Consider the following 21,456-nt stretch of genomic DNA (forward strand, 5'->3'; position numbering starts at 1 on the left):
TCTTCCTCTTTCCTTTTCTTCCACCTTCTCTTCCTCTTTTCTTCTTTAACATTAGGGCAAAAACCAGAGGAGCCTTATCTCATAAATACATTCCCTTGCCATTCACCAAAACTCAAATCCAACTAGCGTTAGATGGTTTCCATTAGTTTTACTTTGGAATAAGATCTTTGGTAAATAGTTTTTGTTAGCCAGTTTCGTACTGCCACCCATTGTCTGGAAGTGTCCTAATTTTTCGGAGAACACTCATCTTGTAAAAAAGAAGGAATTCAAAACAATTTAAAAATGTTTAGTGTAGATATACTAGCATTTATTTATTACTGCTTTATCACAGCCTATATTTCAAATTGGATTTTTTTTAGACCACTAATGAGTATGGACATGAGTATGCAGCCATGCCTTTTCTAAAGGTAGTACAGTATGGTCTTCCCTGATGTGACAAGCCAAGTGTGTGTTAGATATCATGGGTAAACTCTATGAACATTTTCTCCTGAGTAAGTCTTGAATGATTGAAGTAATTTTTTTCCTGGGATCTGAACAGTGATAATTGGAGCTAATAGAAAAGTTTCAATGTTGCACTTATAATTTACAAGGCTAAGGGCTTTGCAAAGGTATGGAACTCTTCAAAGAATTGTTTCATAATTTACTTTTCTTTTCCTCAAAGATGTACTGTATCTTAAAAAATGAGATTGAATCTCTTTTCAACCAACAAGGAATTTGGTTTGGTCAGGAGGCATATTTCTATATCATATTTTCATGGTTTAAAGTAATAAGATTGATTTTTAAATCAGGTTTATAAAACTTGTCCAGATAATAAAATCAGGGAGTATAAGCCTCCGTGGTGTCAGTCTCTGTGAGGATGTAGACTCTGATAACGTATTTAAACTAAGAATAAGAATGGCGCTCCCAAAATGCTGGAAAAAACAGTACCTCCAGCTAGATTCCCTATCTGTCAGATCTTAACTTTTTGCTGACTGTCTTCAAGGAATGGGTTTTCCCTTTGGGTTTGGACTACAAATGCCCTCTCCTGATACTTGTTTTGGAAGGTGAAGCAGTAAGAAGTGCTTTCTATGCTTTTTTACCCCGTTACTCTTCTTTTTGACTTTTCAAATCTTCTCTCTACTCTCAACTTACTTATCTGCATTGTTTTATCATCCAGAGTAGGCTGAGATGATAAATATACTATATAGTGTAGGGAAAAGTTTGATTTTTTTCAATTGAAGTGATAAAAATAAAATGTAACATTTTTGGTGTAATAAATGATAGGTACTAGTATCAAATATAAAATTAGGCATGCTTATTAAAACAGATAAATTTAAAATTTACATTTTCAGAGCATCTCAGGTTTTAAATTACTATATTTAGATTTTGATAATGGATTTAGTTTCTGAAAACTTATACTTTATGTCTTCGTCTTAACAGAACAATGAAAATGAAACTGCCCTACACTGTGCAGCTCAGTATGGCCACTCAGAAGTAGTTGCTGTTCTCCTGGAAGAGCTCACTGATCCTACCATCAGGAACAGCAAGCTGGAAACTCCTCTGGATCTGGCAGCCCTCTATGGACGGCTTAGAGTGGTCAAAATGATCATCAGTGCACACCCTAACTTAATGAGCTGCAACACTCGAAAGCACACACCGCTACACCTTGCTGCGCGCAATGGTCACAAAGCAGTGGTTGAGGTGCTGCTGGAAGCAGGAATGGATGTGAGCTGTCAAGTGAGTCTTCTTTTAACTATGCTTCAAAAGCAATGGGGCTCTTGTTTTGCTTTGAGATACGTATGTTAAAACTTATAGGAAGAAATCTTACCATTTTTTAATCAGTCAAATGGTCTACATGTATTTTTATAACTACTAAATTCAAAGTACCCCGCCACACTGTTGGGAAATATGAAGAGATATAAGGCATAATCTCTAACCTCATTCTACCTTCAGGGCTATACACGTGAAAAATTATCACTAGGTGGCAGTTGTGTGAGGTCTCCTTAGTAATTGTTTCCTTTCTCCTAGTATCTAGCACACATAAATGAATGAATGAAACGAAATTCACCTTAACATTTTTGAGCTGTACTTTGTGTTTAATATGTTGACACATTTAGAATACAAATCTCACAGCTATCCTATGGGATTGAGAGCTATTAAATTCCAGTACAGAGATGAGGAATCAGATTCAAAGACTAAATAACAGACTTGCCTAAGGACACATAGCTCATAAACCCAGGATGTGAATTTAGACTTACTGATTAAAGTTCGGGCCTCTTTCCACAATAATGTATTTCTATACATGACTGATAAAGAAGGATCACTATGCTTAAGGGCAATAAGAAAAAATTTATTGGGAGGTGTGATTTGCGTTGGGCTTTGAAGGACAGATAGCATTTGGATAGGTTTTGTTTCTCCACAAGGAAAAGCAACTTGCTTTTGTTATCTGTCTCAAGTTAGCCCTAATTCCAAGGTTAGCTTTTTTTTTCTCTTTTTCTTTTTTCCCTTCTTTCCTTCTTTTCTTCCTTCCTCCCTTTCTTTTCCTTCCTTCCTTCCTTCCTTCCTTCCTTCCTTTCTCTCTCTCTCTCTCTCTCTCTCTCTTTCTTTCTTTCTTTCTTACCATTTTCTCCTTTTATGACTATTTTTTTGTCCCCCAAGTCACTGGCAACATAGTTACCTTCCAGAGAGCCTTCTGGTTCCTGTCAGATTATGACTTTTCTCCCCTATGTATTGATAAGCTATTGCACTATCCCAGAATTTAACAGCTTAACACAATAACTGTTTATTTAGTTTATAATTCTGGGGTTGATGGTTTAGTCTTAGCTTCTCTGGGTAGTTCTTCTGTCCTGACTGGGTTCTCTCATGTGTCTTGGGTCAGTTGTAGATCAGTTCAGTGGTTGTGCAGTGACTGGATGTTACCTGGGGTAATGGGTGAGACTGCTATGTGTCCTTCGTGATCCAGCAGGCCACGTTGGCTTTGTTCACGTGGTTCCCAGAGAGAGAGAAAGAGACAGGGACAGAGAGAGAGAGAGAGAGAGAGAGAGAGAGAGAGAGAGAGGGAAAGAGGATTATGCGAGGCCTCTTGAGGTCTAGCTTTGGAGCAAAGGTATTGTCTCTTTTGCCATGTTTGAGCAGTACATCACAAAGGCGCCCAAATTCAAGGGGTAGGAAAACACCCTACCTTTCAATTAGAAGAGGGTGTGAATTATGAAAGGGATGTGAATACCTAAAGGAAATAAATGCAGACAGTTTTGTAAACAATCTATACATTCCAGGTGGAATGAGTGCTCAACTGTGGGGTTATTATTCTAGGAGCTGTTGAGAAGTTGAGTCCTGTGTCTCTCAGGGTTTTTTTGTTTTGTTTTGTTTTGTTTTGTTTTAAGTTTTAAAAATCCTAGGCCTTCCAATCTTAGGTTTCAGGCTGACACCCTGAATCAGAATTTTCCTTAGAGACCTTTGCCTGTGTTATCTAGTTGCTTAGATATTTGCAATATCTTTCTAAATTTCTTATTCTACTTTGGCAGCCTTGAAAATAAGCACAAGAATTTTTTTTAGCCCTCATATTAAAAAAAAAAAACAACTTTGCTCTCAAAGGGGTATTGAAATGAGATAGATACGTTTACTATTTATTATAGGTGACTAACAAAGTTGCTTTTTTAAAGTATGCTTAATGATAAGCTAGGTGTTTATTGCCTAAATGTTGAATTTCTCTAATCTAGATTTATTGCTTTCATGACACTTCTGGAATATTTCTAAATTTTATTACACAGACTGCATTATAACCAAGGACTGTAACTATACAGTTTGAAATCAATAATTCACTTTATGTCCATGGCCACATGTGTACGTTTTGTGCTAGATAACGTGACTAAAAAAGTAAGAGTTCAGATTCAATTTTATAAGTCTATTTTTTTTAATGCAAAACTGAATTTTGTGCTTTTGGAAGATTAAAGATAAAAAAGATGTCTGCACAAAATTTGGTGGAGGACACAAAAACTTGCAAGAATAACTCCTATTACGTGACATATTAAAATAAATGCTAGGACAAAGTGCTATGAAGATATAGGTGAGAAAAATATAGATTTAAAGAGGGAGAACTTGGGAAGACATTCATAAAGTGACATTTGAAAAAGACCTTGAAAGTCTAAAAAGACTTTGAATTTTAGGTGTAATTTAGCTTGCAGATATGCATTATTTGGCTAAAACAGTGTTTTAAAATGTTCAATTCTGGATGGGGTATGTACCTTGTAAGATTTCAACCTCTCTCTGTGATTCATTCCTTCAGATTTTTCTACTTGGGCCCCTGATAGCATTTGGGTTTGTTACTCATAAATCAGATGAAAGGGACACAGTATGTTCACACTACATGAACACTTAATCAGAAGCATCAGGGCAGTTACCCGAGCAGGGTGGACATTTTGGTTGCTATACCTCTTTCACTGATGCTCTCTCTATGATTTCATCTTGAAGGTTTCTAGGAAGTAGAACTGACAACATATTTCTACAATATATCTCAATGACTTAAATCTTCCATTAGATATAGTTAGCCTTAGTTGATTTTTTGTTTTTATTATTATTGCTTTGTTCATATAAAACATTTTTTGGCATCTCATTATTGTTTTTTGTGAATATTTAATTTTATTGTTATTCAAATTAACTGTCACCTTGTTTTATCATCAGATTCACTATAACATTTTTTAATATTAAATCTGAAGTAGAGATTTGTTGATATGAGAGTGAATAATACCAGTTAATAATCTTAAAAGTGTTTTATTGGCTTTAATATTCATTAATTTGTTAACCAGTTGGGAGTTAACAGTATTAAAAGTAATCCTGTTTGGTAAATTACAGTAATACACCTTTAGACTTCAATTACGTTCATGTTATTATGAGTAATTCTTCAAAATTTAGAGATGGCTTTGGAGGATCTTTTAATTTCAAATATTTTTAAAGGCAGCATTTATGTTCGTACTTTTTGTAGAAGTTTTGTTTTCTGCTTCATTTCTCTCTGAGCAGTTTTGAATTTTAACACCTATTTGAACTAGTGAGCAAAATATTTAATTCTTGTTTGGGTGAATTTCATAGTATATATTTACTTAAAAATCCTTTAGCATTAAAAGATTTCTTAATAAATAGAATCAATCATATTAAGATATTAAGAAAGTAGGGTTTAATTGGCAAGATTCTTTTGAAATTAGCAATTATTTTTATGGATTTCAAAGCTAATTTTGAGTAACTAGGAGGTGATAGTGTCATATTATGTTAGTGCTTTAACTAACATAGTGTGTATTTCTCTTACTAAAACTCAGAGTTAAAGCACTAACATAATATTAAGCCAATTGGATTTTATATGAATATAAAAGGAAACAAAAGTAAAATTACAGAACATTAATAATAAAGAGTACAAGTTAACCATGCTAGGAGCTGTTAAGGTGCAAAGCTTGAGTACAGTTTTTGCTCTCAAAGTGCTTATAGTGGCAGGAGAAATATGTGCCTAAGTGGATAGGTTACATTTTCATAATCTTCCTGCTTCCCTAGATGATTATTTTAAGATTTCTCCTCTTTTCCCCAAGCTTCAACACTTCCTTCGTTGTCATCCCTCTGTGATCATGACTTTGCTTTTATTTCACTGAGATAACAGAAGCAATCACATGTTCTCACTTCCACAGTTGCCAATATGTATATATTTGCTTTCCTTCCTGGTGCTTTAAATTAACTTTCTAGGTTTGTATCTGAGGCTAACTTCTCTACTTGTGCACTAGATCCTATCCTCGCTTATGTACTCAGGATACATTGCTCTGGCAAATATTCCCTGTTTAATACAGTGTTTTCCCCCTCTTAACTGCATTATTTTGGTAAGGACACAAAGATGTTGCAATATTTCCCATCTTTAAAAAACCCTCTCCTTTGAACCTGAAATTCTCACTAACTGTCTTCTTCTTTCTCTGATCCTCTTTATGGAAACATATTTAGAAAGACTTGTTTTTACTCATTGTATCAAATTTCTTTCCTTCATTCTCTCTTGAAACCATTGCCACTCTATTACTCTATTAAAATTCTTTTTTTTCCGCTTTGGTGAAGGTAACTAATGACTGCCATAATGTTAGATCCACAGCCAATTCTTAGTCCTCAACCTACTTGATTTATCATCAGCATTGACAAAGTTAATCTCTCCCTCTTGTTGGAAACACTTTTTTCTTTTGACATCTGAGATATTACTCTCTTGTGGTTCTTATGTAGTTCATTGGCTGTTCCTTCTCAGTATTACTTTAGGTCAAGCCGAAGATCTTGATTGCCTGCCCTTCAGCATTGCAGCTAGATAGATCTGCAAGGCCTCACAACCTCTTATCCCTAGTAGTTACTTAAGAATTAAGTCTTTCTGTTTTCTGTCCTCTTTTGTAGAGTCATACCTCTCTTTCCTGAGCCAGGCTTTATTTTCATTCCTTCCTAATAAATCCTTTACATTGGAATTCTGTAACTCTATTACTTTCTCTAAGCTATTGCCACAATACTGCTATAGGATAAGCACAGAAATCTTAGACATTGTGATAAGCAGTAGCATTTTTTCTCATTCATAAGTTTACAGGTCAGCTGGGGAAGCTTTATTTCATGCTGTAAGTTAGTCTAGGCAGCTCTGTTCCGTGTGTTTATTATCTTCCTCCTGCGACTAGCCAGGACATGGCCTAAGCCCAACCAAGCAAGCACATTTTGGGCCTGTGCTTGCATCATGTTAGCTGCCATCCATTGGCTAAAGCAAGTTACAAACCAAGCTCCAAATCAATGGGTAGGGATATATACTTCACCTAAATAAGTGCAAAAGAGCTGCAGTGTCATATGGCAGAGAGCATACAATAGGAGGGACCCATATTGTAATTCATCACTTCCCTATTCTGTGGTTAACCATTCTCATCTTCCTCATCTCTAAGCATCTGAGTCTCCATGGTCTTAGTACTCAGACCTCTTTTCTTCTCTGTCTTTACTAACTTCCTAGTTGACCTCATCCAATCTCTTGGCTTCAAATGACATCTTTATCTGACAATGAAAAGTTTATTTATTCATCCTGGACCTTACCCTAAACTCCAAATTAGGGGTCTGCTGGACATGTCTATTGGATGCTAATGGGCATTCCAACTCAGAATTTCAAAAACTGAATATTTAGCCTCCATAACTCCTTCTCCCCAAATTTGCCCATCTTCCACTCTTTCCCATTTTAGCAAATGATAGCACTGTCCTTCTAGTTTTTTGGCTCCAAAACTTTAGGGTTCCTTTCACATTTTACATTTAATTCTTCATCAGATTTTATTGGCTTTGTGTTCAAACTATTTCAGTACTTTTTGTTCTCTTCGCTACTACCACCAGAGCCCAAGTCTTGATTATCTCTTGCCTCCTAACTGGTTTCCGTGCTCTTCCTTTGCCTCTGCATTAGTCTGCTTGGGCTACTATAACAAAATACCATAGACTGGGTGGCTTAAAGAACACAAAATTGTTTATCACAGTCCAGAAGCTAGAAAGTCCAAGATCAAGATTCTGGCCAATTTGGTTCTTGGTGAGATGGCTGCCTTCTTGCTGTGTACTCACACAAACTTTCTACTGTGCACAAGTGGAGAGAGAAGGCGAGAGCTCTCTGATGTTCCTGCCTCCTCTTATAAGGACACCAGTCCTATGGAATTGGGTTCCCGCCCTTACAACCTCATTTAACTTTAATTACTCCTGTAAAGGCCCTATCATCAAATATGGTCACATTGGGGTTTATGGATTCAACATATGAATGTGGCTGGGGGTGGGGCGGGGAACGCAAACATTCATTCCATGACAGACTCCTTCAGTCTATTTTCAACAGAGCAGCCATAAATGATCCCATTAAGTTAAATCAGGTTGTATCACTCTTCTGCTCAAAAACCTTCAATGGTATTCCAGCTCACTCAGAGCAAAAACCAAACTCCTTGCAGTGGCTTGACAGGGTCTTATCTGACCTGGTCCCACTCTCTCTGGAGCTATCTCCTGCTACTCTTTGCCATTTTTCATTTAGCTTCTGCCACAGTGGCCTCGTTGCTCTTGCTGGAACACACTGAGTGTGCTCCTACCTCAAGGCCTTTGCCTTACTAACCTGTGTGGCTTCCTCCTCTACTTTGTTCAGGTATCTGCTCAAATGTCACCTTAATAGAGATGCCTTCCCTGACGTGTCTCACTTACCACCCCAGCCAACTCCTTGTCCTTCCCCTTAGCTGAAATCCAGTTTCCCTATCAGGACACCATTATCTCCTCCAGCCTTCTGAGGACAGGATACCAGGCACATGCTATATCAGCAAGAAAATTTGTCCCCTGTTCTCATGGAGTTGAGAGCCTTGTTAGGAAGACAGAAAATAAACATATAAACAAACAAAAATTACAAATTGCAGTAAGTGCTATAATTGAAAAAAAAACAGATTCTTGTGTTTAAGAATGAAGGGTTGGGAAAGTCTCTCTTAGCATGTGCCACTTAAATGATGCTAGCTCAGAGAAGTGAGAGATGAATCCATGGAAACAGATGGGTTTACAAGAAAGAGACTATAGTGAGAGAGAAGAAGCTGGATAAAGACTATTCAGGGAGTATCTGGAAAAGAAGTCTGTAAAGAAGCAGTTAGTTACAAAAGGAATGCTAACAGTACAGGTACATGTAATCAGTTCATCCATTCACCATGTATTTATGGAGTGCCTCCTCTGTGCCAGGCATTGCCTACTGCATGCCAGAGGATATAGCAGTAACAAAATAGACAAAAATTTTGCCTGCAAAAGGGAAGATGATATTTAATAAAGAGTGGAGTAAGGAAAAGTGAGATATGGTATAGAAGCTTGAAATCATAGCAGGTTCACAAGAAGTTTCTTTGGTTGTTTGTTTTGGTAGATGGTGAAAAGGTGTGTATTTTTATGGAGAGTGGAAGGATGCAATGAAGAGACTGAAATTGAAGATGCAAGAAAGTGCTGAAGATACTTCATGAGCAAAATTCAAGAAGCAGAAAGAGCAGAAGTGGAAGATTAGCTTTAGTGAGGGGAAGGGATGCTTCCTCTGAGACAGAGTGAAGGAAGTTAGGAAAAGTAAAGAGAGCAGCCAGAAGTCCCTAGTTAAATAGGAGGAGTGGGAGAGGTCTTCTTTAGGAGAAATGGTATTTCTGAATTTTTTGAAGACATATCCTGTTTCTCTTATGCCACTTCCACCCCCAGTCTAAACCTTTGTATAACTTTCACATTTCTTCATATGATGTTTTTCTAGATTCTTGTTTTGGAACGCTCTTCTCTGGACATACTCCAATCTGTTGATGTTCCTGTGAAGCTTAGTATCCACACTTAAACACAGTACTCTGGATATAGTCTAGCTAATGTAGGATACAAAGGAACTGTTGCCTCTCAACTTGTTTAGACATCATTTATTCATTTACAAAGATTAGGATGTTCTTATCTTTTAAGTTCTTACCTTTCATCCCAAGAGATGCGTATAGGACTAATTGGTACCAGCCAGCACATCAGGGGTTGTTACTTCTGAGTTAAATGCCATTCTCATTGGCTTTTCTTCTTTTTCCTCTGTCAACTTTATCTTTACTCACTGGTTACTTCTTTTGGTAGCGAGTCTTGTTTCTCAATAACTTTTATTTCCCCTACTACCTGTGCTATTTTCTCTACAATAATCCTCAGAATCCGTTTCTGTCTTGTCATCATTGTTCTGTTTATTTTCCCCTTTAATAAAGAATTGTCTTCCTCTGTCTGGTCACTCTTTTCCAGGCTTTACAGGGCTATGGTTCAAGTGTTAAATTTGGAAGGGAGAACCAGTGCAGGCAGACTGACATCTTCACATCCCCTTTCTGTCTGCTGTTTTGGCCCTCTTGGAATACATAACGCCAAAAGCCGTTTTGAAACATCTAGAGATTTTAGATACAAAGATCTCTTTAAATGGATAATTGAGCTTTCATGTATCAGGGAAATACATACAGCCAAAACCAGAAAGGAAGCTAAAACCCATTCTCTTCCCTCCTCTACCTTTCCCTACCGTTTGTATTACTTTTCAGTTTTGGTGCTACCGAGGCTTACCTTTAATAGCTATTTCTAGTCAGAGAGAGAATTTATTTTGCTTTCATCAGCAATTCAGCATTAAGATATATGTCATGTCACTTCTTCTCGCTAAGTTGTTTTCATCACTAATTGTGACTGGAGGTTTTTTTTCCCCCTGAAAGGTGCTAAGATGTGGTGAATGCTTCATAAATACATGTTAAATAAACGTTATATAATATTACCTATATGGTCCATAAATATTGCATATATATGTAATTTAAAAATATAAAGGTAATTTTTAAAAATAGGTTTTCTAATAGCTCTTTTATTAGCAAAAATAATGATAATACTTGTATTACATTATAGGTTTATAAAACACTTTAAAAATCTTATTTTTTGTATATTTATCTTATTTAACCTTCCTAATAACCCTATTTGGTTTTTAATATTTTCCTTATTTACAGGGTATATGAATTTTCAGAGATATTAAGTGAGTTTCTTAAAGTTTTCTAAGTACCAAAAGCCAAACTGCCATTGGACTCAGGTCCTCTACATCTCCTTCCTCCAGAAGGAGAATTGTTTGTGGTGGAGGTTGTATGTTTTCATTGCCCAGAATAGTCCATTTCAGTGTCTGTAGTGCCCACTCCTGTATCAGAGTATCTGGGAAACCAAATCAGTACAAAAAGTGGATATTATTGTTATATTTTTAGTTTGTTTAGACTTAGTGTTATGTTAATTATTCTCTTTATTTAACATTACTCCGTGCATCTTAGGTCCTTCTTTTGTAATTAAATCTTACATAAGTTCTTTCAATAAGGATCTATGGTAACTACTGATTTTTAAATCTGTTTGAAAACATCTTTATTTTGCCCTCAATCTTAGAAGATAGTTTGATTGGCTATAGAATGCTAGGTTGGCATTTATTTCCTCTTGATACATGAAGATGTTATTATGCTTTCTTCTGACTTGTTTTTCCTGGGAATTCAGCTGTTGATCTAATTATTATTTTTAGACCACTTAGTTTTTTCCTTGGGATATTTTTAAGATATTCTCTTTATCTCAGCTGTTCTGTAGTTTCACTGTGATGTGTCCAGCATGTATTCTTTTCATTTATCTTGTTTGGTATTCCTAGAAATGAAAATCTAGTATCTCATCAATTCTCGAAAGTTCTTAGCAATTGACTATTACTTATCTCTGTCTCCTTGTAGAACTCTGATTAGACTATGTCAGATCTTATTCTGTCCTGTCTTTCATATTTTCAATATCTTGTTTCTTTGGATTGCATTATGTACTTTAAAAAAAATCCACCACCCTGTTCAATACTTTTTTTTTTTTCCTAGCTGTATCTTTATTAAACTGTCTTTAAATACTATGTTTTCCATTTCTAGAAGTGCTATTTTTCACACCTGGTCAGTTTTGACAGGCCTCTTGTTCTTTAGTTATATTTGATATCCCCTTTTAGATCTTTCATCTTATTGATCATATATATTTTATATTCTATAGTTGACCATTCTAATACGTGAAGTTTTTGTAGATCTTATCCTTTTTGTTTCTACTATTTCTTACTCATAGTGGCTTATTTTCTTTCATGTTCAGTGGTTTCTAAATTTGAATTTGTGTTTTTTAGAGCTTTAACTCTTGGAACTCTTGGAGGCCTGAGTTTAAAGTGTATTTTTTCAGAGAGGATTTACATCTGCTTTTCTAAGCATTTATATCTACCTCTGGTACTATGAACCCAAATTACTTTATTCTACATTTTTGGCTCTGAGGGGTACAGAGATGGTGTTAATTTTGTCCTCAAACCCATGTGAGGACAGAATTGTGGTTAGGAATTCTTAGAGCAGTGGGATTTATTTCTGTCATTCTAATCTACTTAGAGCTAAAACCTTACTTGCTCTCTCTGTGCAACAGATTTTTATAACAAGTTTTTATTTTAATTTTTTTTTTTTTATTGAGGCTGTTGTTCTTTGGGGGTTTTAGATTTTTGCAGGAGTCCTTGATCTATCCTCTCACCTTGCTTGGGCTTCAGACTTTGTCTCCTGCTCCCCTTCTAGTCCCACCTTGGTTAAAGCCCAGGTGCTAATCTATCAGGGATTGGCAGATTTCCTTGAACACATTCTGCTTCCAGCGCTCAACCCCTAGATTCATATGCTCTCTCCCTCATTCCCTTCCCCAAGTTATGAGGAATATCATTTTCCTTTTCATCTCTATATTTACAATACTGTTTAGTTTTTCAGAATTTTAAGGTGTGCTGTTCCAGGAAGGGTTTTTCTAACATTAAGTCCAAACTTTTGTGAAAATGTGAAGGAAATCAAATTAGTAGTAAGAAAGTTGGTTGAAAAACATAGAATGGGAGTGAGAAGAATTAGATTATTTCAAATGATGTTTTTTAGAGAGTGAAAAAAACTTTATGCCGCACATTGAAATATTGTTTTAAGGAGCTAAATAAGTTTCTACAGTTTCATTTTCCTTCTGTACAGTGCTGTATATTTATAAATAATTATTTTTATTTCCATTTTTATTAGTGTCTATACATATCATACCCAGAAAATAATAAATCAAGTGCATTTCAGTTATTCCTTTTTGGCAATAAATTCAGATCACATTGATAGATCTTCAGTATTCCTCAAGCCTCCTTAACGATGTATTTATAAACCATTTTAGACTGGGCAAATTGTACAATAGTATTTTATTAATTAAAAACATTTTTACGTTATATATTATTTTATAGTGATATTTCTCTTTTGTATTGAGATTAAAATCCCATGCTAGAGATCACTTTTAGTACAAGAGGACAAAGTTGCCATAATGACACTGTTCAGTTTAACACACAGAGACATGTGCACATACTGAGGACCTGGTAGACATTTTTAAGTTCTTGAGAGAAAAAGACATTTTTAAAAACTTTACCATTTGTATAGCTGAAAAAGGTTCCTCTTTGAAATCTTCCTTTATTCTCCTCAAGGCAGAAACCAATCTCTCCCTGAAATACTCACAAATTCTTATCTTCTGTGCTATGTTCCTACCTCCTTTTACCTTTTGCCCTCAAAATAATTCTTAAATGTCTGAATTTTCAAGGAATTTTTTTCTAGGCACTGGTGATGTCATGATGAAAAAATAGATGTGGTCTACATTTCCACTCAACTTCCACTCCCTTTATTAAAGGAAATAGACAATCACATAACATTATAATGTAGTCCTGTAAGTGCTATGATGAGGAAGATTAGATAGATGTGGAACACACAGAAAGGAGCTAGACTTTAGGGGCAAGCAATATCTTCCTGAGTGAAATTGTATTGAAACTAAGATTTGACACATAGCATAGGTCTGTGGTTCTCAATTGCACTCCCCTAACCCTTATTATTACCTGGGAACTTGTTAGAAATGAACATTTGCAGACCTCATCTCAGGCTACTGAATCAAAACTTCTCACTGTGGCACCCAGAAAACTGGTCAACAAGCTCTTTAGGTGATTCTGATTCATGCTGAAGATTGAGAACTGGTAGTATAGGTGATGGGGAGATATAGAGGACTAGGAGTTAGAGCCTGCCAGGCAGAGGGACCAGCTTTCGAGATCCTTAGGGAAGAAAACAGAGAATGATACTAATAGGAAACAGTTTAGTGTGCTTGGAGCATAAATAAGATAGAAGGTCCGGGGAGAGTTGGGATGGGCAAAGAGAATAAGGAAAGGAAGGCAAGGAGAAGATTGTCCAGGTTTTGTAAGCCACATTAAATTGTTTAGATTTCATTTACCATTAATATTTATTTGTACATCGGTCTCCTCAGATAGAATGTAAACATACAAGGGCCAGGATCATACTTCCATACCTCAGAACACCCCTCAACTATTCTTAGTGTAGAGTTGGTAATTAATTAATGCATGCCAAATTGAGTGAACTCATTGAATATTCACAAAAGCCTCGTGAGGTAGGCATTACTACTCTTATTTTATACTTGAGAACAACAGAGGCTAAGAGAAGGTGAGTGGCTTACCAACAAAACAAGGTCAAATGGCTACACAGGAGCAGAGGTATTTCACAAACTCAAGCTTTTAGGTTTTGTTTCTAGAAATTCTTCTTCATTCCACACTGCCTTTCTGTCAAGAGTGCAAGATTACAGAGAATATGTATGAATACATAAAATGACAGAATTTTTTAACCCAAGCATTCCTAATGCAACTGTGCTTCTTTTTCCTTCTTTTTTTTTTTTTTTTTTTCCAGACAGAAAAAGGGAGCGCACTTCATGAAGCAGCTTTGTTTGGAAAGGTAGATGTTGTGCGAGTTCTGTTAGAAACAGGTAACTATCATGGTTCTCCATGGAGCTTATCTTGCCAAAAACTATTTTTATTTCAGGAGTAGACAAAGGAAAATGACGCAGTTTTGTTTTTTTGTTTTTGTTTTTGTTTTTTCATACATCTTTATTGGAGTATAATTGCTTTACAATGTTGTTAGTTTCTGTTGTATAACAAAGTGAATCAGCTATATTTATACATATATCCCCATATCCCCTCCCTCTTGAGCCTACCTCCCACCCTCCCCATCCCATCCCTGTAGTTCGTCACAAAGCACCAAGCTGATCTCCCTGTTCTATGCAGCAGCTTCCCACTAGCTATCTATTTTATATTTGGTAGCATATATATGTCAATGCTACTCTCCCACTACGTCCCAGCTGCCCCTTCCCCCGCTGTGCCCTCAAGTCTGTTCTTCTTGTCTGCATCTTTATTCCTGACCTGCTGCTAGGTATCAGTACCATTTTTCTAGATTCCATATATGTGTGTTAGCATATGGTATTTGTTTTTCTCTTTCTTACTTCACCCTGTATGACAGACTCTAGGTCCATCCACCTCACTTCAAATAACTCAATTGCATTCCTTTTTATGACTGAGTAATATTCCATTGTGTATATGTGCCACATCTTCTTTATCCATTCATCTGTTGATGGGCATTTAGGTTGCTTCCATGTCCTGGCTATTGTAAATAGTGCTGCAGTGAACCTTGTGGTACGTGTATCTTTTTGAGTTATGGTTTTTCAGGGTATATGCCCAGTAGTGGGATTGAAGGGTCATCCTCAGAATGGGAGAAAATATTTGCAAGTGAAATAATTGATGAAGGATTAGTCTCCAAAATATACAAGCAGCTTATGTAGCTCAATATCAAAAAAACAAACAACCCAATCCAAAAATGGGCCAAAGACCCAAAGAGACATTTCTCCAGAGAAGACATACAGATGGCCAAGAGACACATGAAAAAAATGCTCAACATCTCTAATTATTAGAGAAATGCAAGTCAAAGCCACAATAAGGTATCACCTCACACCAGTCAGAATGGCCATCATTAAGAAATCTACAAACAATAAATGCTGGAGAGGGTGTGGAGAAAAGGGAACCCTCCTGCACTGTTGGTAGGAATGTAAATTGATACAGCCACTATGGAAAACATTATGGAGATTCCTTAAAAAACTAAAAATAGAACTACCATATGACACAGTTTTTTTCTTCCCCCTGAGAATCACCCTTATTTCTTACCTTCACTCTAAATTAAGGGTATGTATTCATACCATGTAGAATTGAGCCTCCATGTTTAGGAAGAAAACTGATAAAAATATTCATCTTCCTTTACTCAATGGATACTTCAGTAGAAAGCTTTTAGAAATGATACTTTTATACATCTAAATCACATTAAAATATATTAGATAAACTACCAAAAGGAAAAGGAAATCTCTGCCTTCTATAGGAGGATGGAATTGATCCCTGTGAAGTTATGACAATTTCTTGGTTTATTAAAGAACGTATTACTTTCCCTAAGTTATTATATTGTGAATAATGGTAAACAGAAATTGGAGTTCCCTATGCTTAAGGTAAATTCTCTTTCCAGTTATGGAGTAGCTATTGTTTGTAAGCTGCAGTGATTTAAAGGGAACCTTTTGTGGGAAAGCTTTGAAGGAACAACAAAGTAGGTTTATTTTTCTCCATATGTATATTATGATTGAAATAAAATTGGCACCGCAACGAAGAGTAGCCTCCCCATGTTGCAACTAGAGAAAAGCCCGTGCTCAGCAATGAAGACCCAACGCAGCCAAAGATAAATACACTAAAGAAAGAAAGAAAGAAAATTGAAACTGAGGTCAGATTTTTTTTAAGATCAGAAAGCATGGATACAAATTTATGCCTGTAAACAATTGATCTGAGTCTTTTGTGTCATAAACTATATTTAGTATGTTTATTTTCCTCAGTAAAAATGTTAAATGAAAAATATTGGCAGACAGTTGCATTGTGGTTGTTCTTATGCAAAGTTAAAATTTCATGTATATGTAACTTTAATATGTAACAGTGATACAATAAACGAGGCAACCAATTAAATATGTGCTGGTAACACATTTCCATACAATATTTTTTAAGCTCTTTATTGGCATGTGATTGCTTTACACTGTTGTGCCAATTTTTGAGGTAAACCAAAGTGAATCAGCTGTATTTATACATATATCCCCATATCCCCTCCCTCCCGCAACTCCCTCTCACCCTCTCACTCTCTCACCCTCCCTCCCTCCCTATCCTGGCCCTCTAAGTCATCACCCATCATCAAGTTTATCTCCCTATGTTATGCAGCAACTTCCCACTAGCTATCTATTTTACATTTGATATTGTATATATGTGAATGCTGCTCTCTCACTTCGTCCCAGCTTCCCTTTCGCACCACCCCCTCCCCCCGCCCCATGTCCTCAACTCTGTTCTCTACATCCGCATCTTTATTCTTGCTCTGTCATGGGGTTCATTAGTACCATTCGCAATACAAATTTAAGCAAATACTTTATAATGTTATTGTAGTGAACTAAATTTTAAGGCTAGATCCTGAAAACTGGCTTTGTTTGCAGTTAGGTATTTGGGAAGTTTATAAACTTTTTGCTATTTGCTACATTAAACTCTTTACAATAAAAACTATTTACCATAAATATTTTCAGAATTAGAATAATTCCAAAGGTATTTCAGTTACACACTTTAAGAAGTTTGCTCACCAGGTATTTGATGAGTGTTGCTGACATTATATATAATCTTGCGTAAATAAATATGAAATATTTGACTTTGTATTGGACAAATAGTATTTGGGCAATAATTCAGAATAACCCTGCTTTTTCCACTTTGGTTAACACTGAAGTATTCTAAGACTGTTCTTGTATTACTTACACAGTGCATTATTATTTTTTTTACCATATTATATAGAATATATAAATCATATGACCATTATACTTCAGGAATTTAAATGCTAAATCAGTAATATTTTTCAGCTTGATAGTCTACCATTTAGTTAACTAGCTGTAAGCTAAACTAGCTGTAATCTGAAAAAAAAAAAACATTAATGAATGGATCAGTGCCCTTTAAGAAAAATTCAGTATCAAGAATGTTCCTAATCTTTGGCATCAGTAGACTCTTACCTTCTTTCTAACTAGAATCGTGTGTGTGTGTTTGTGTGTGTGGCTTAATTTTAAAAAATCACCTTAAGTGTTTGGTCTGTATGCTTTTGAAATTAGAGCAGTTATGTACTGACAGTATCTTCTGACGATGTTCCACTTGCGTATATCTGGTGGGTTTTTTTTTTTCTTTCAGGAATTGATGCCAACATAAAAGATAGCTTAGGTAGAACTGTCTTAGACATCCTGAAAGAACATCCATCTCAGAAATCTCTCCAGATTGCAAGTCTCTTACAAGGTAAATAGTATGGAATGATGGATGAGTTTGCCTTACAGTTAAGATTAAATTAAAACTGTGCTAGTTTTCTCTTGGGTTTTGAGTTAACATTTACTTTTGAATGAACTTATTATTTGCATTTTTTACGGTAGACTTTTAAACTCAATAATAATTAATACCTTTTAATGTTTTATTCTGGTTTTTCAACTGCTCAGTATTTTTTAAAAAGCTAAAATATTTTTTCACTCACTTGATATTAAAAAGTATTTTTAATTAAACCCATGTAATAAATATATAGTTATGAACTTGAAGGTATTAGGGCTGTGCAATGATGATGCTGAGCTATTATCTTACATTTAAATAATGCTTTAAGAGTTGTCAGGGAATATCTGTTATTTTGTCTGATTTCTATAACTCTGTGAGGTAGATGTCAGATATATTCTTCTTTTTGCACGTGAGGGAAACCGAAGCCTCAAGAGGCTTAGTGACTTGCTCAAACTTATATATCCTATTCTAAGTGGTAGAACTGGTGTGTAAATGCTGGGTTAACAACAACAAAATTGTACTAAGTTGAAAGAATTCAGATTATTTCCTACCAAATCCAGTAGTATAAGATAATTCAGTCTTTCCAGAGTTTGATTTTGATAAAGGTCATTTTAAGTACATTTGTAGTTAGTTGCAGTTACTTTTTCATTTGCAGGATTATATGCTTCCCTATTTGATCTCAAACTTTTATGAAAAATTTAGATTTAAGTGCTTTCCCTTTCTGCTTGGTGATTAGGCCTCATATGTAGCACGTTCCCTTAAAAATCAGATGTTTATCCTTTCCTTTCCACTTAGTTCCTACACTGTTCAGTGGGGATTATCCCCTACAGTTGTTACAGATTGGCTGTGAGTGTAATAGAGGGAGGTGGGATGGGTTTTATTGGATATTAGTTGAGAAGCTGAAGAGCAGCTTTGCCCTGCAGGAAGATAGATGAATTAAAGCCAAGCTGGGCAGAAGACATGTAGATACAGGAGTCAACAAAAGCCAAACAGGGGAAAAGAATAGATGCACTACAGGAGGTCATTATGTTCTTTTCTCTCTTTACTTCCAAAACCTCTCAGGGAAGTTCAAGACCCTACAATTTTCTTCTCAATAAAGAAGTTAGTTGCAAGTCTACTGCATATAGAGATAAATCAGAGGAGACTATAAGTGTGGCTCTTCATATTAACTGAAATTAAAATCAAGTTGAATGAAAACTGAAAAATGAGAGTGATATACAACATTTTAAAAAAAGTCTTTCCACTTTAGGCACTTTGTATTTCATATTGGATTTTTTCCTCTAACTAAACTTTAAAAAAACTGAGACTTGTGCATAATATGTCTTTAGGGAGAAACAAAATAAATATCATCCACTAAAAAGGGGGCATGACATAATTACAGACATTTTTAACGTATTACATTGGTTCAACTTAGATGAAAATGTTACTATAAGAGTAACTCTCTTTTCTCTTAAATGGTCGAGATTTATTAGGTATCCAAATTTGTGATGGAGTATTTGTGACATCTGAATTTTTAAAATTGTTGTCAAATTTTAGAATGTGAACATGTTAACTATATTTTCTGCATTCCTGGTTTTCAAATCACTGGTACATTTTAAATCTCATGAAAAAGTTTGTTATTGCAATAAAGACAGTTTATAGTAGATAAAATTACTGCCTGGGTCAAAAATGTTAAGGATAAAACCCCATAAGTTGCATTCTTTTCCTAGCAGAATTTGCCTAGTAGAATTTCTCTTAGGTAGAAACTGTTTGGATAATATGAAGACAGAGGTGGCTGACACAAAGTTTCTAAACTGAATTTCAAGAAAAAGAGGTTCCTTCTGAATAAAGAAGCACAAATAAAAGATACCAAGGGGAGGAATCTACTGATTTAATGCCTTAGACAAAGGCTATGAACTATCCACTGTGGGCTGAATGCCTTTTGGTGGATAGCAGATATGTTTTGTTTAGATCACATGCTTTTGGCACACAGTATGTTTCTGTAAAAACTGAACTGGCTTTTGGCATTTAAAAATATAGGATTTCAGCTAACACTCCAGAGTTTTGGTTTCTCAAAAAATGCAGGCTTTCGTTTAACTTCATTGCTGAACTTTAGATGGAGCATCTGTTCTCTGGTTAATGAGGGTCTGCAGGCTTTTTGGTTTTTTTTCTATTACATTGAGGTTGAATGTTAGTTGACATTTATTGCTGCATTCAGATGCTGTTTTCTTTATGATTAAGAGAAAAGTGAGATGCTTCTTGTATCTATCCGGCTTTGCCACTTATTAGCTGAATGAACATGGCCAAGTTAATATTCCTTCCCCTTTAGTTGTCACCTTTAAAACAATAGTGCCTGTGTCATAGTTTTGTGAAGATTAAATGAGTTAATTTATATTAAATACTTAGAACACTGCTGGGTGCATAGTAAGCAATATTTAAGTTTTATTATGTCCTCATCAAAATTGGAAAAATGAGAGAGCGACTGAGTGTGGAACAACAACAACAACAACAAAGTAAAATGTCAATAATAGGGAATTCCCTGGTGGTCCAGTTGTTGGGACTCCATGCTTTCACTGCCAGGGACCTGGGTTTGATCCTTGGTCACAGAACTAGGATCTCGCATGCCGCACGGCACGGCAAAATAAAATAATTGGAAACAACATTATTTCTTTGTTGAACTAAAGTTCAATATGCAGTTATTTCTTTGTTGAACTTAAGTTCAATATGCAGTTGTGCTTATAAGATTATAACACCATTGTTAATTAAACGTACCCCACTTCATTCATTTATATTACCTAACTGGTCATTATATCCATCTGAATTTGCTGTCCCTGTTCAGGGGTAAAGTCTATTCAAAGCATCATTCAGAGAGTTTTAAACCTTCAGGTAGAATATATTTAAGGAAGCCAAGGATGTTATTGTATCTTCAACAGGTAAATTTATTTTTAAGGAAAGAATGTGATAAAAGTTTAGTTTTCAGAAAAAGGTTTCCTGAGTCTCTTGTAAAATCTTTTCTATTTTAATTAAAAAGCTTCAAATTAATAGCTCATCAGTAATCTCAGTTTGTGTGGTTTTTTGAAGTTCTTTTAAAAACTTAGGATATAAAGAAATAAATGAAAAAGTAACCATCAAAAGTAAAACAAAGTTAAAGTTTTTAAAATAAATGAATTCAAGTATGTAATTTCAAAAACTTATATACACAGAATATTTAGAAGGCATGGGAAGATCAACAGTCCTTGAAGAGCACATTCAGGAAGATACAACACAAGAAACACATATTTCATCTCCTGTTGAGTCTCCTTCCCAGAAGACCAAAAGTGAGTAGCTAATTGTAAAATCCTTGAAATGATACTAGACTGTTGTGTACAAATTTGCCCTATATGTACAAAAAGGCACATACTTGTGAAAATTTCAGGTCTAATAAGTTATATTTTATACGCTATATTTTATCCATTTATTCAGTCAACATTTATTGAGCTCCTGCTACTTGTCAGGGACTATTCTTGGTCCTGAGATACAGTGGTAATCAAAGGATATAGCAATTCCTGCTGTCATGAAATTTACATGGAATGGGTATTTCATGGTTGACTTTTTTTCTGAAATATGTTTTTAATGTAGAATAAAATATTTATATCTGGATTGTAACTGCTGGGTTTTTTGTTTTCAGAATAAATTATTGGGGTGAAGTTCCTTTCTGAGTATAATTAGAAAAAATGAATATTTGCATGCAACCTACGAAATATTCATGT

General features: G+C 35.3%; 1 protein-coding gene across 5 annotated transcripts in view; it reads left to right on the top strand.

Annotated features, from left to right (window-relative positions):
* ANKS1B (ankyrin repeat and sterile alpha motif domain containing 1B) overlaps window positions 1–21,456 on the top strand; it is a 1,070,894-nt gene that overhangs the window by 154,943 nt on the left and 894,495 nt on the right. For all 5 annotated transcript variants that reach the window (XM_057741211.1, XM_057741212.1, XM_057741213.1 and 2 more), the window contains exons 4-7: window positions 1,420–1,716; window positions 14,223–14,298; window positions 17,603–17,704; window positions 20,911–21,024. In XM_057741211.1, the coding sequence (XP_057597194.1) occupies window positions 1,420–1,716; window positions 14,223–14,298; window positions 17,603–17,704; window positions 20,911–21,024 (589 nt within the window). The remainder of the gene's footprint in view (window positions 1–1,419; window positions 1,717–14,222; window positions 14,299–17,602; window positions 17,705–20,910; window positions 21,025–21,456) is intronic.

The sequence above is a fragment of the Hippopotamus amphibius genome, chromosome 7, assembly GCF_030028045.1.
Source record: "Hippopotamus amphibius kiboko isolate mHipAmp2 chromosome 7, mHipAmp2.hap2, whole genome shotgun sequence".
In the NCBI taxonomy this organism is placed as follows: domain Eukaryota; kingdom Metazoa; phylum Chordata; class Mammalia; order Artiodactyla; family Hippopotamidae; genus Hippopotamus; species Hippopotamus amphibius.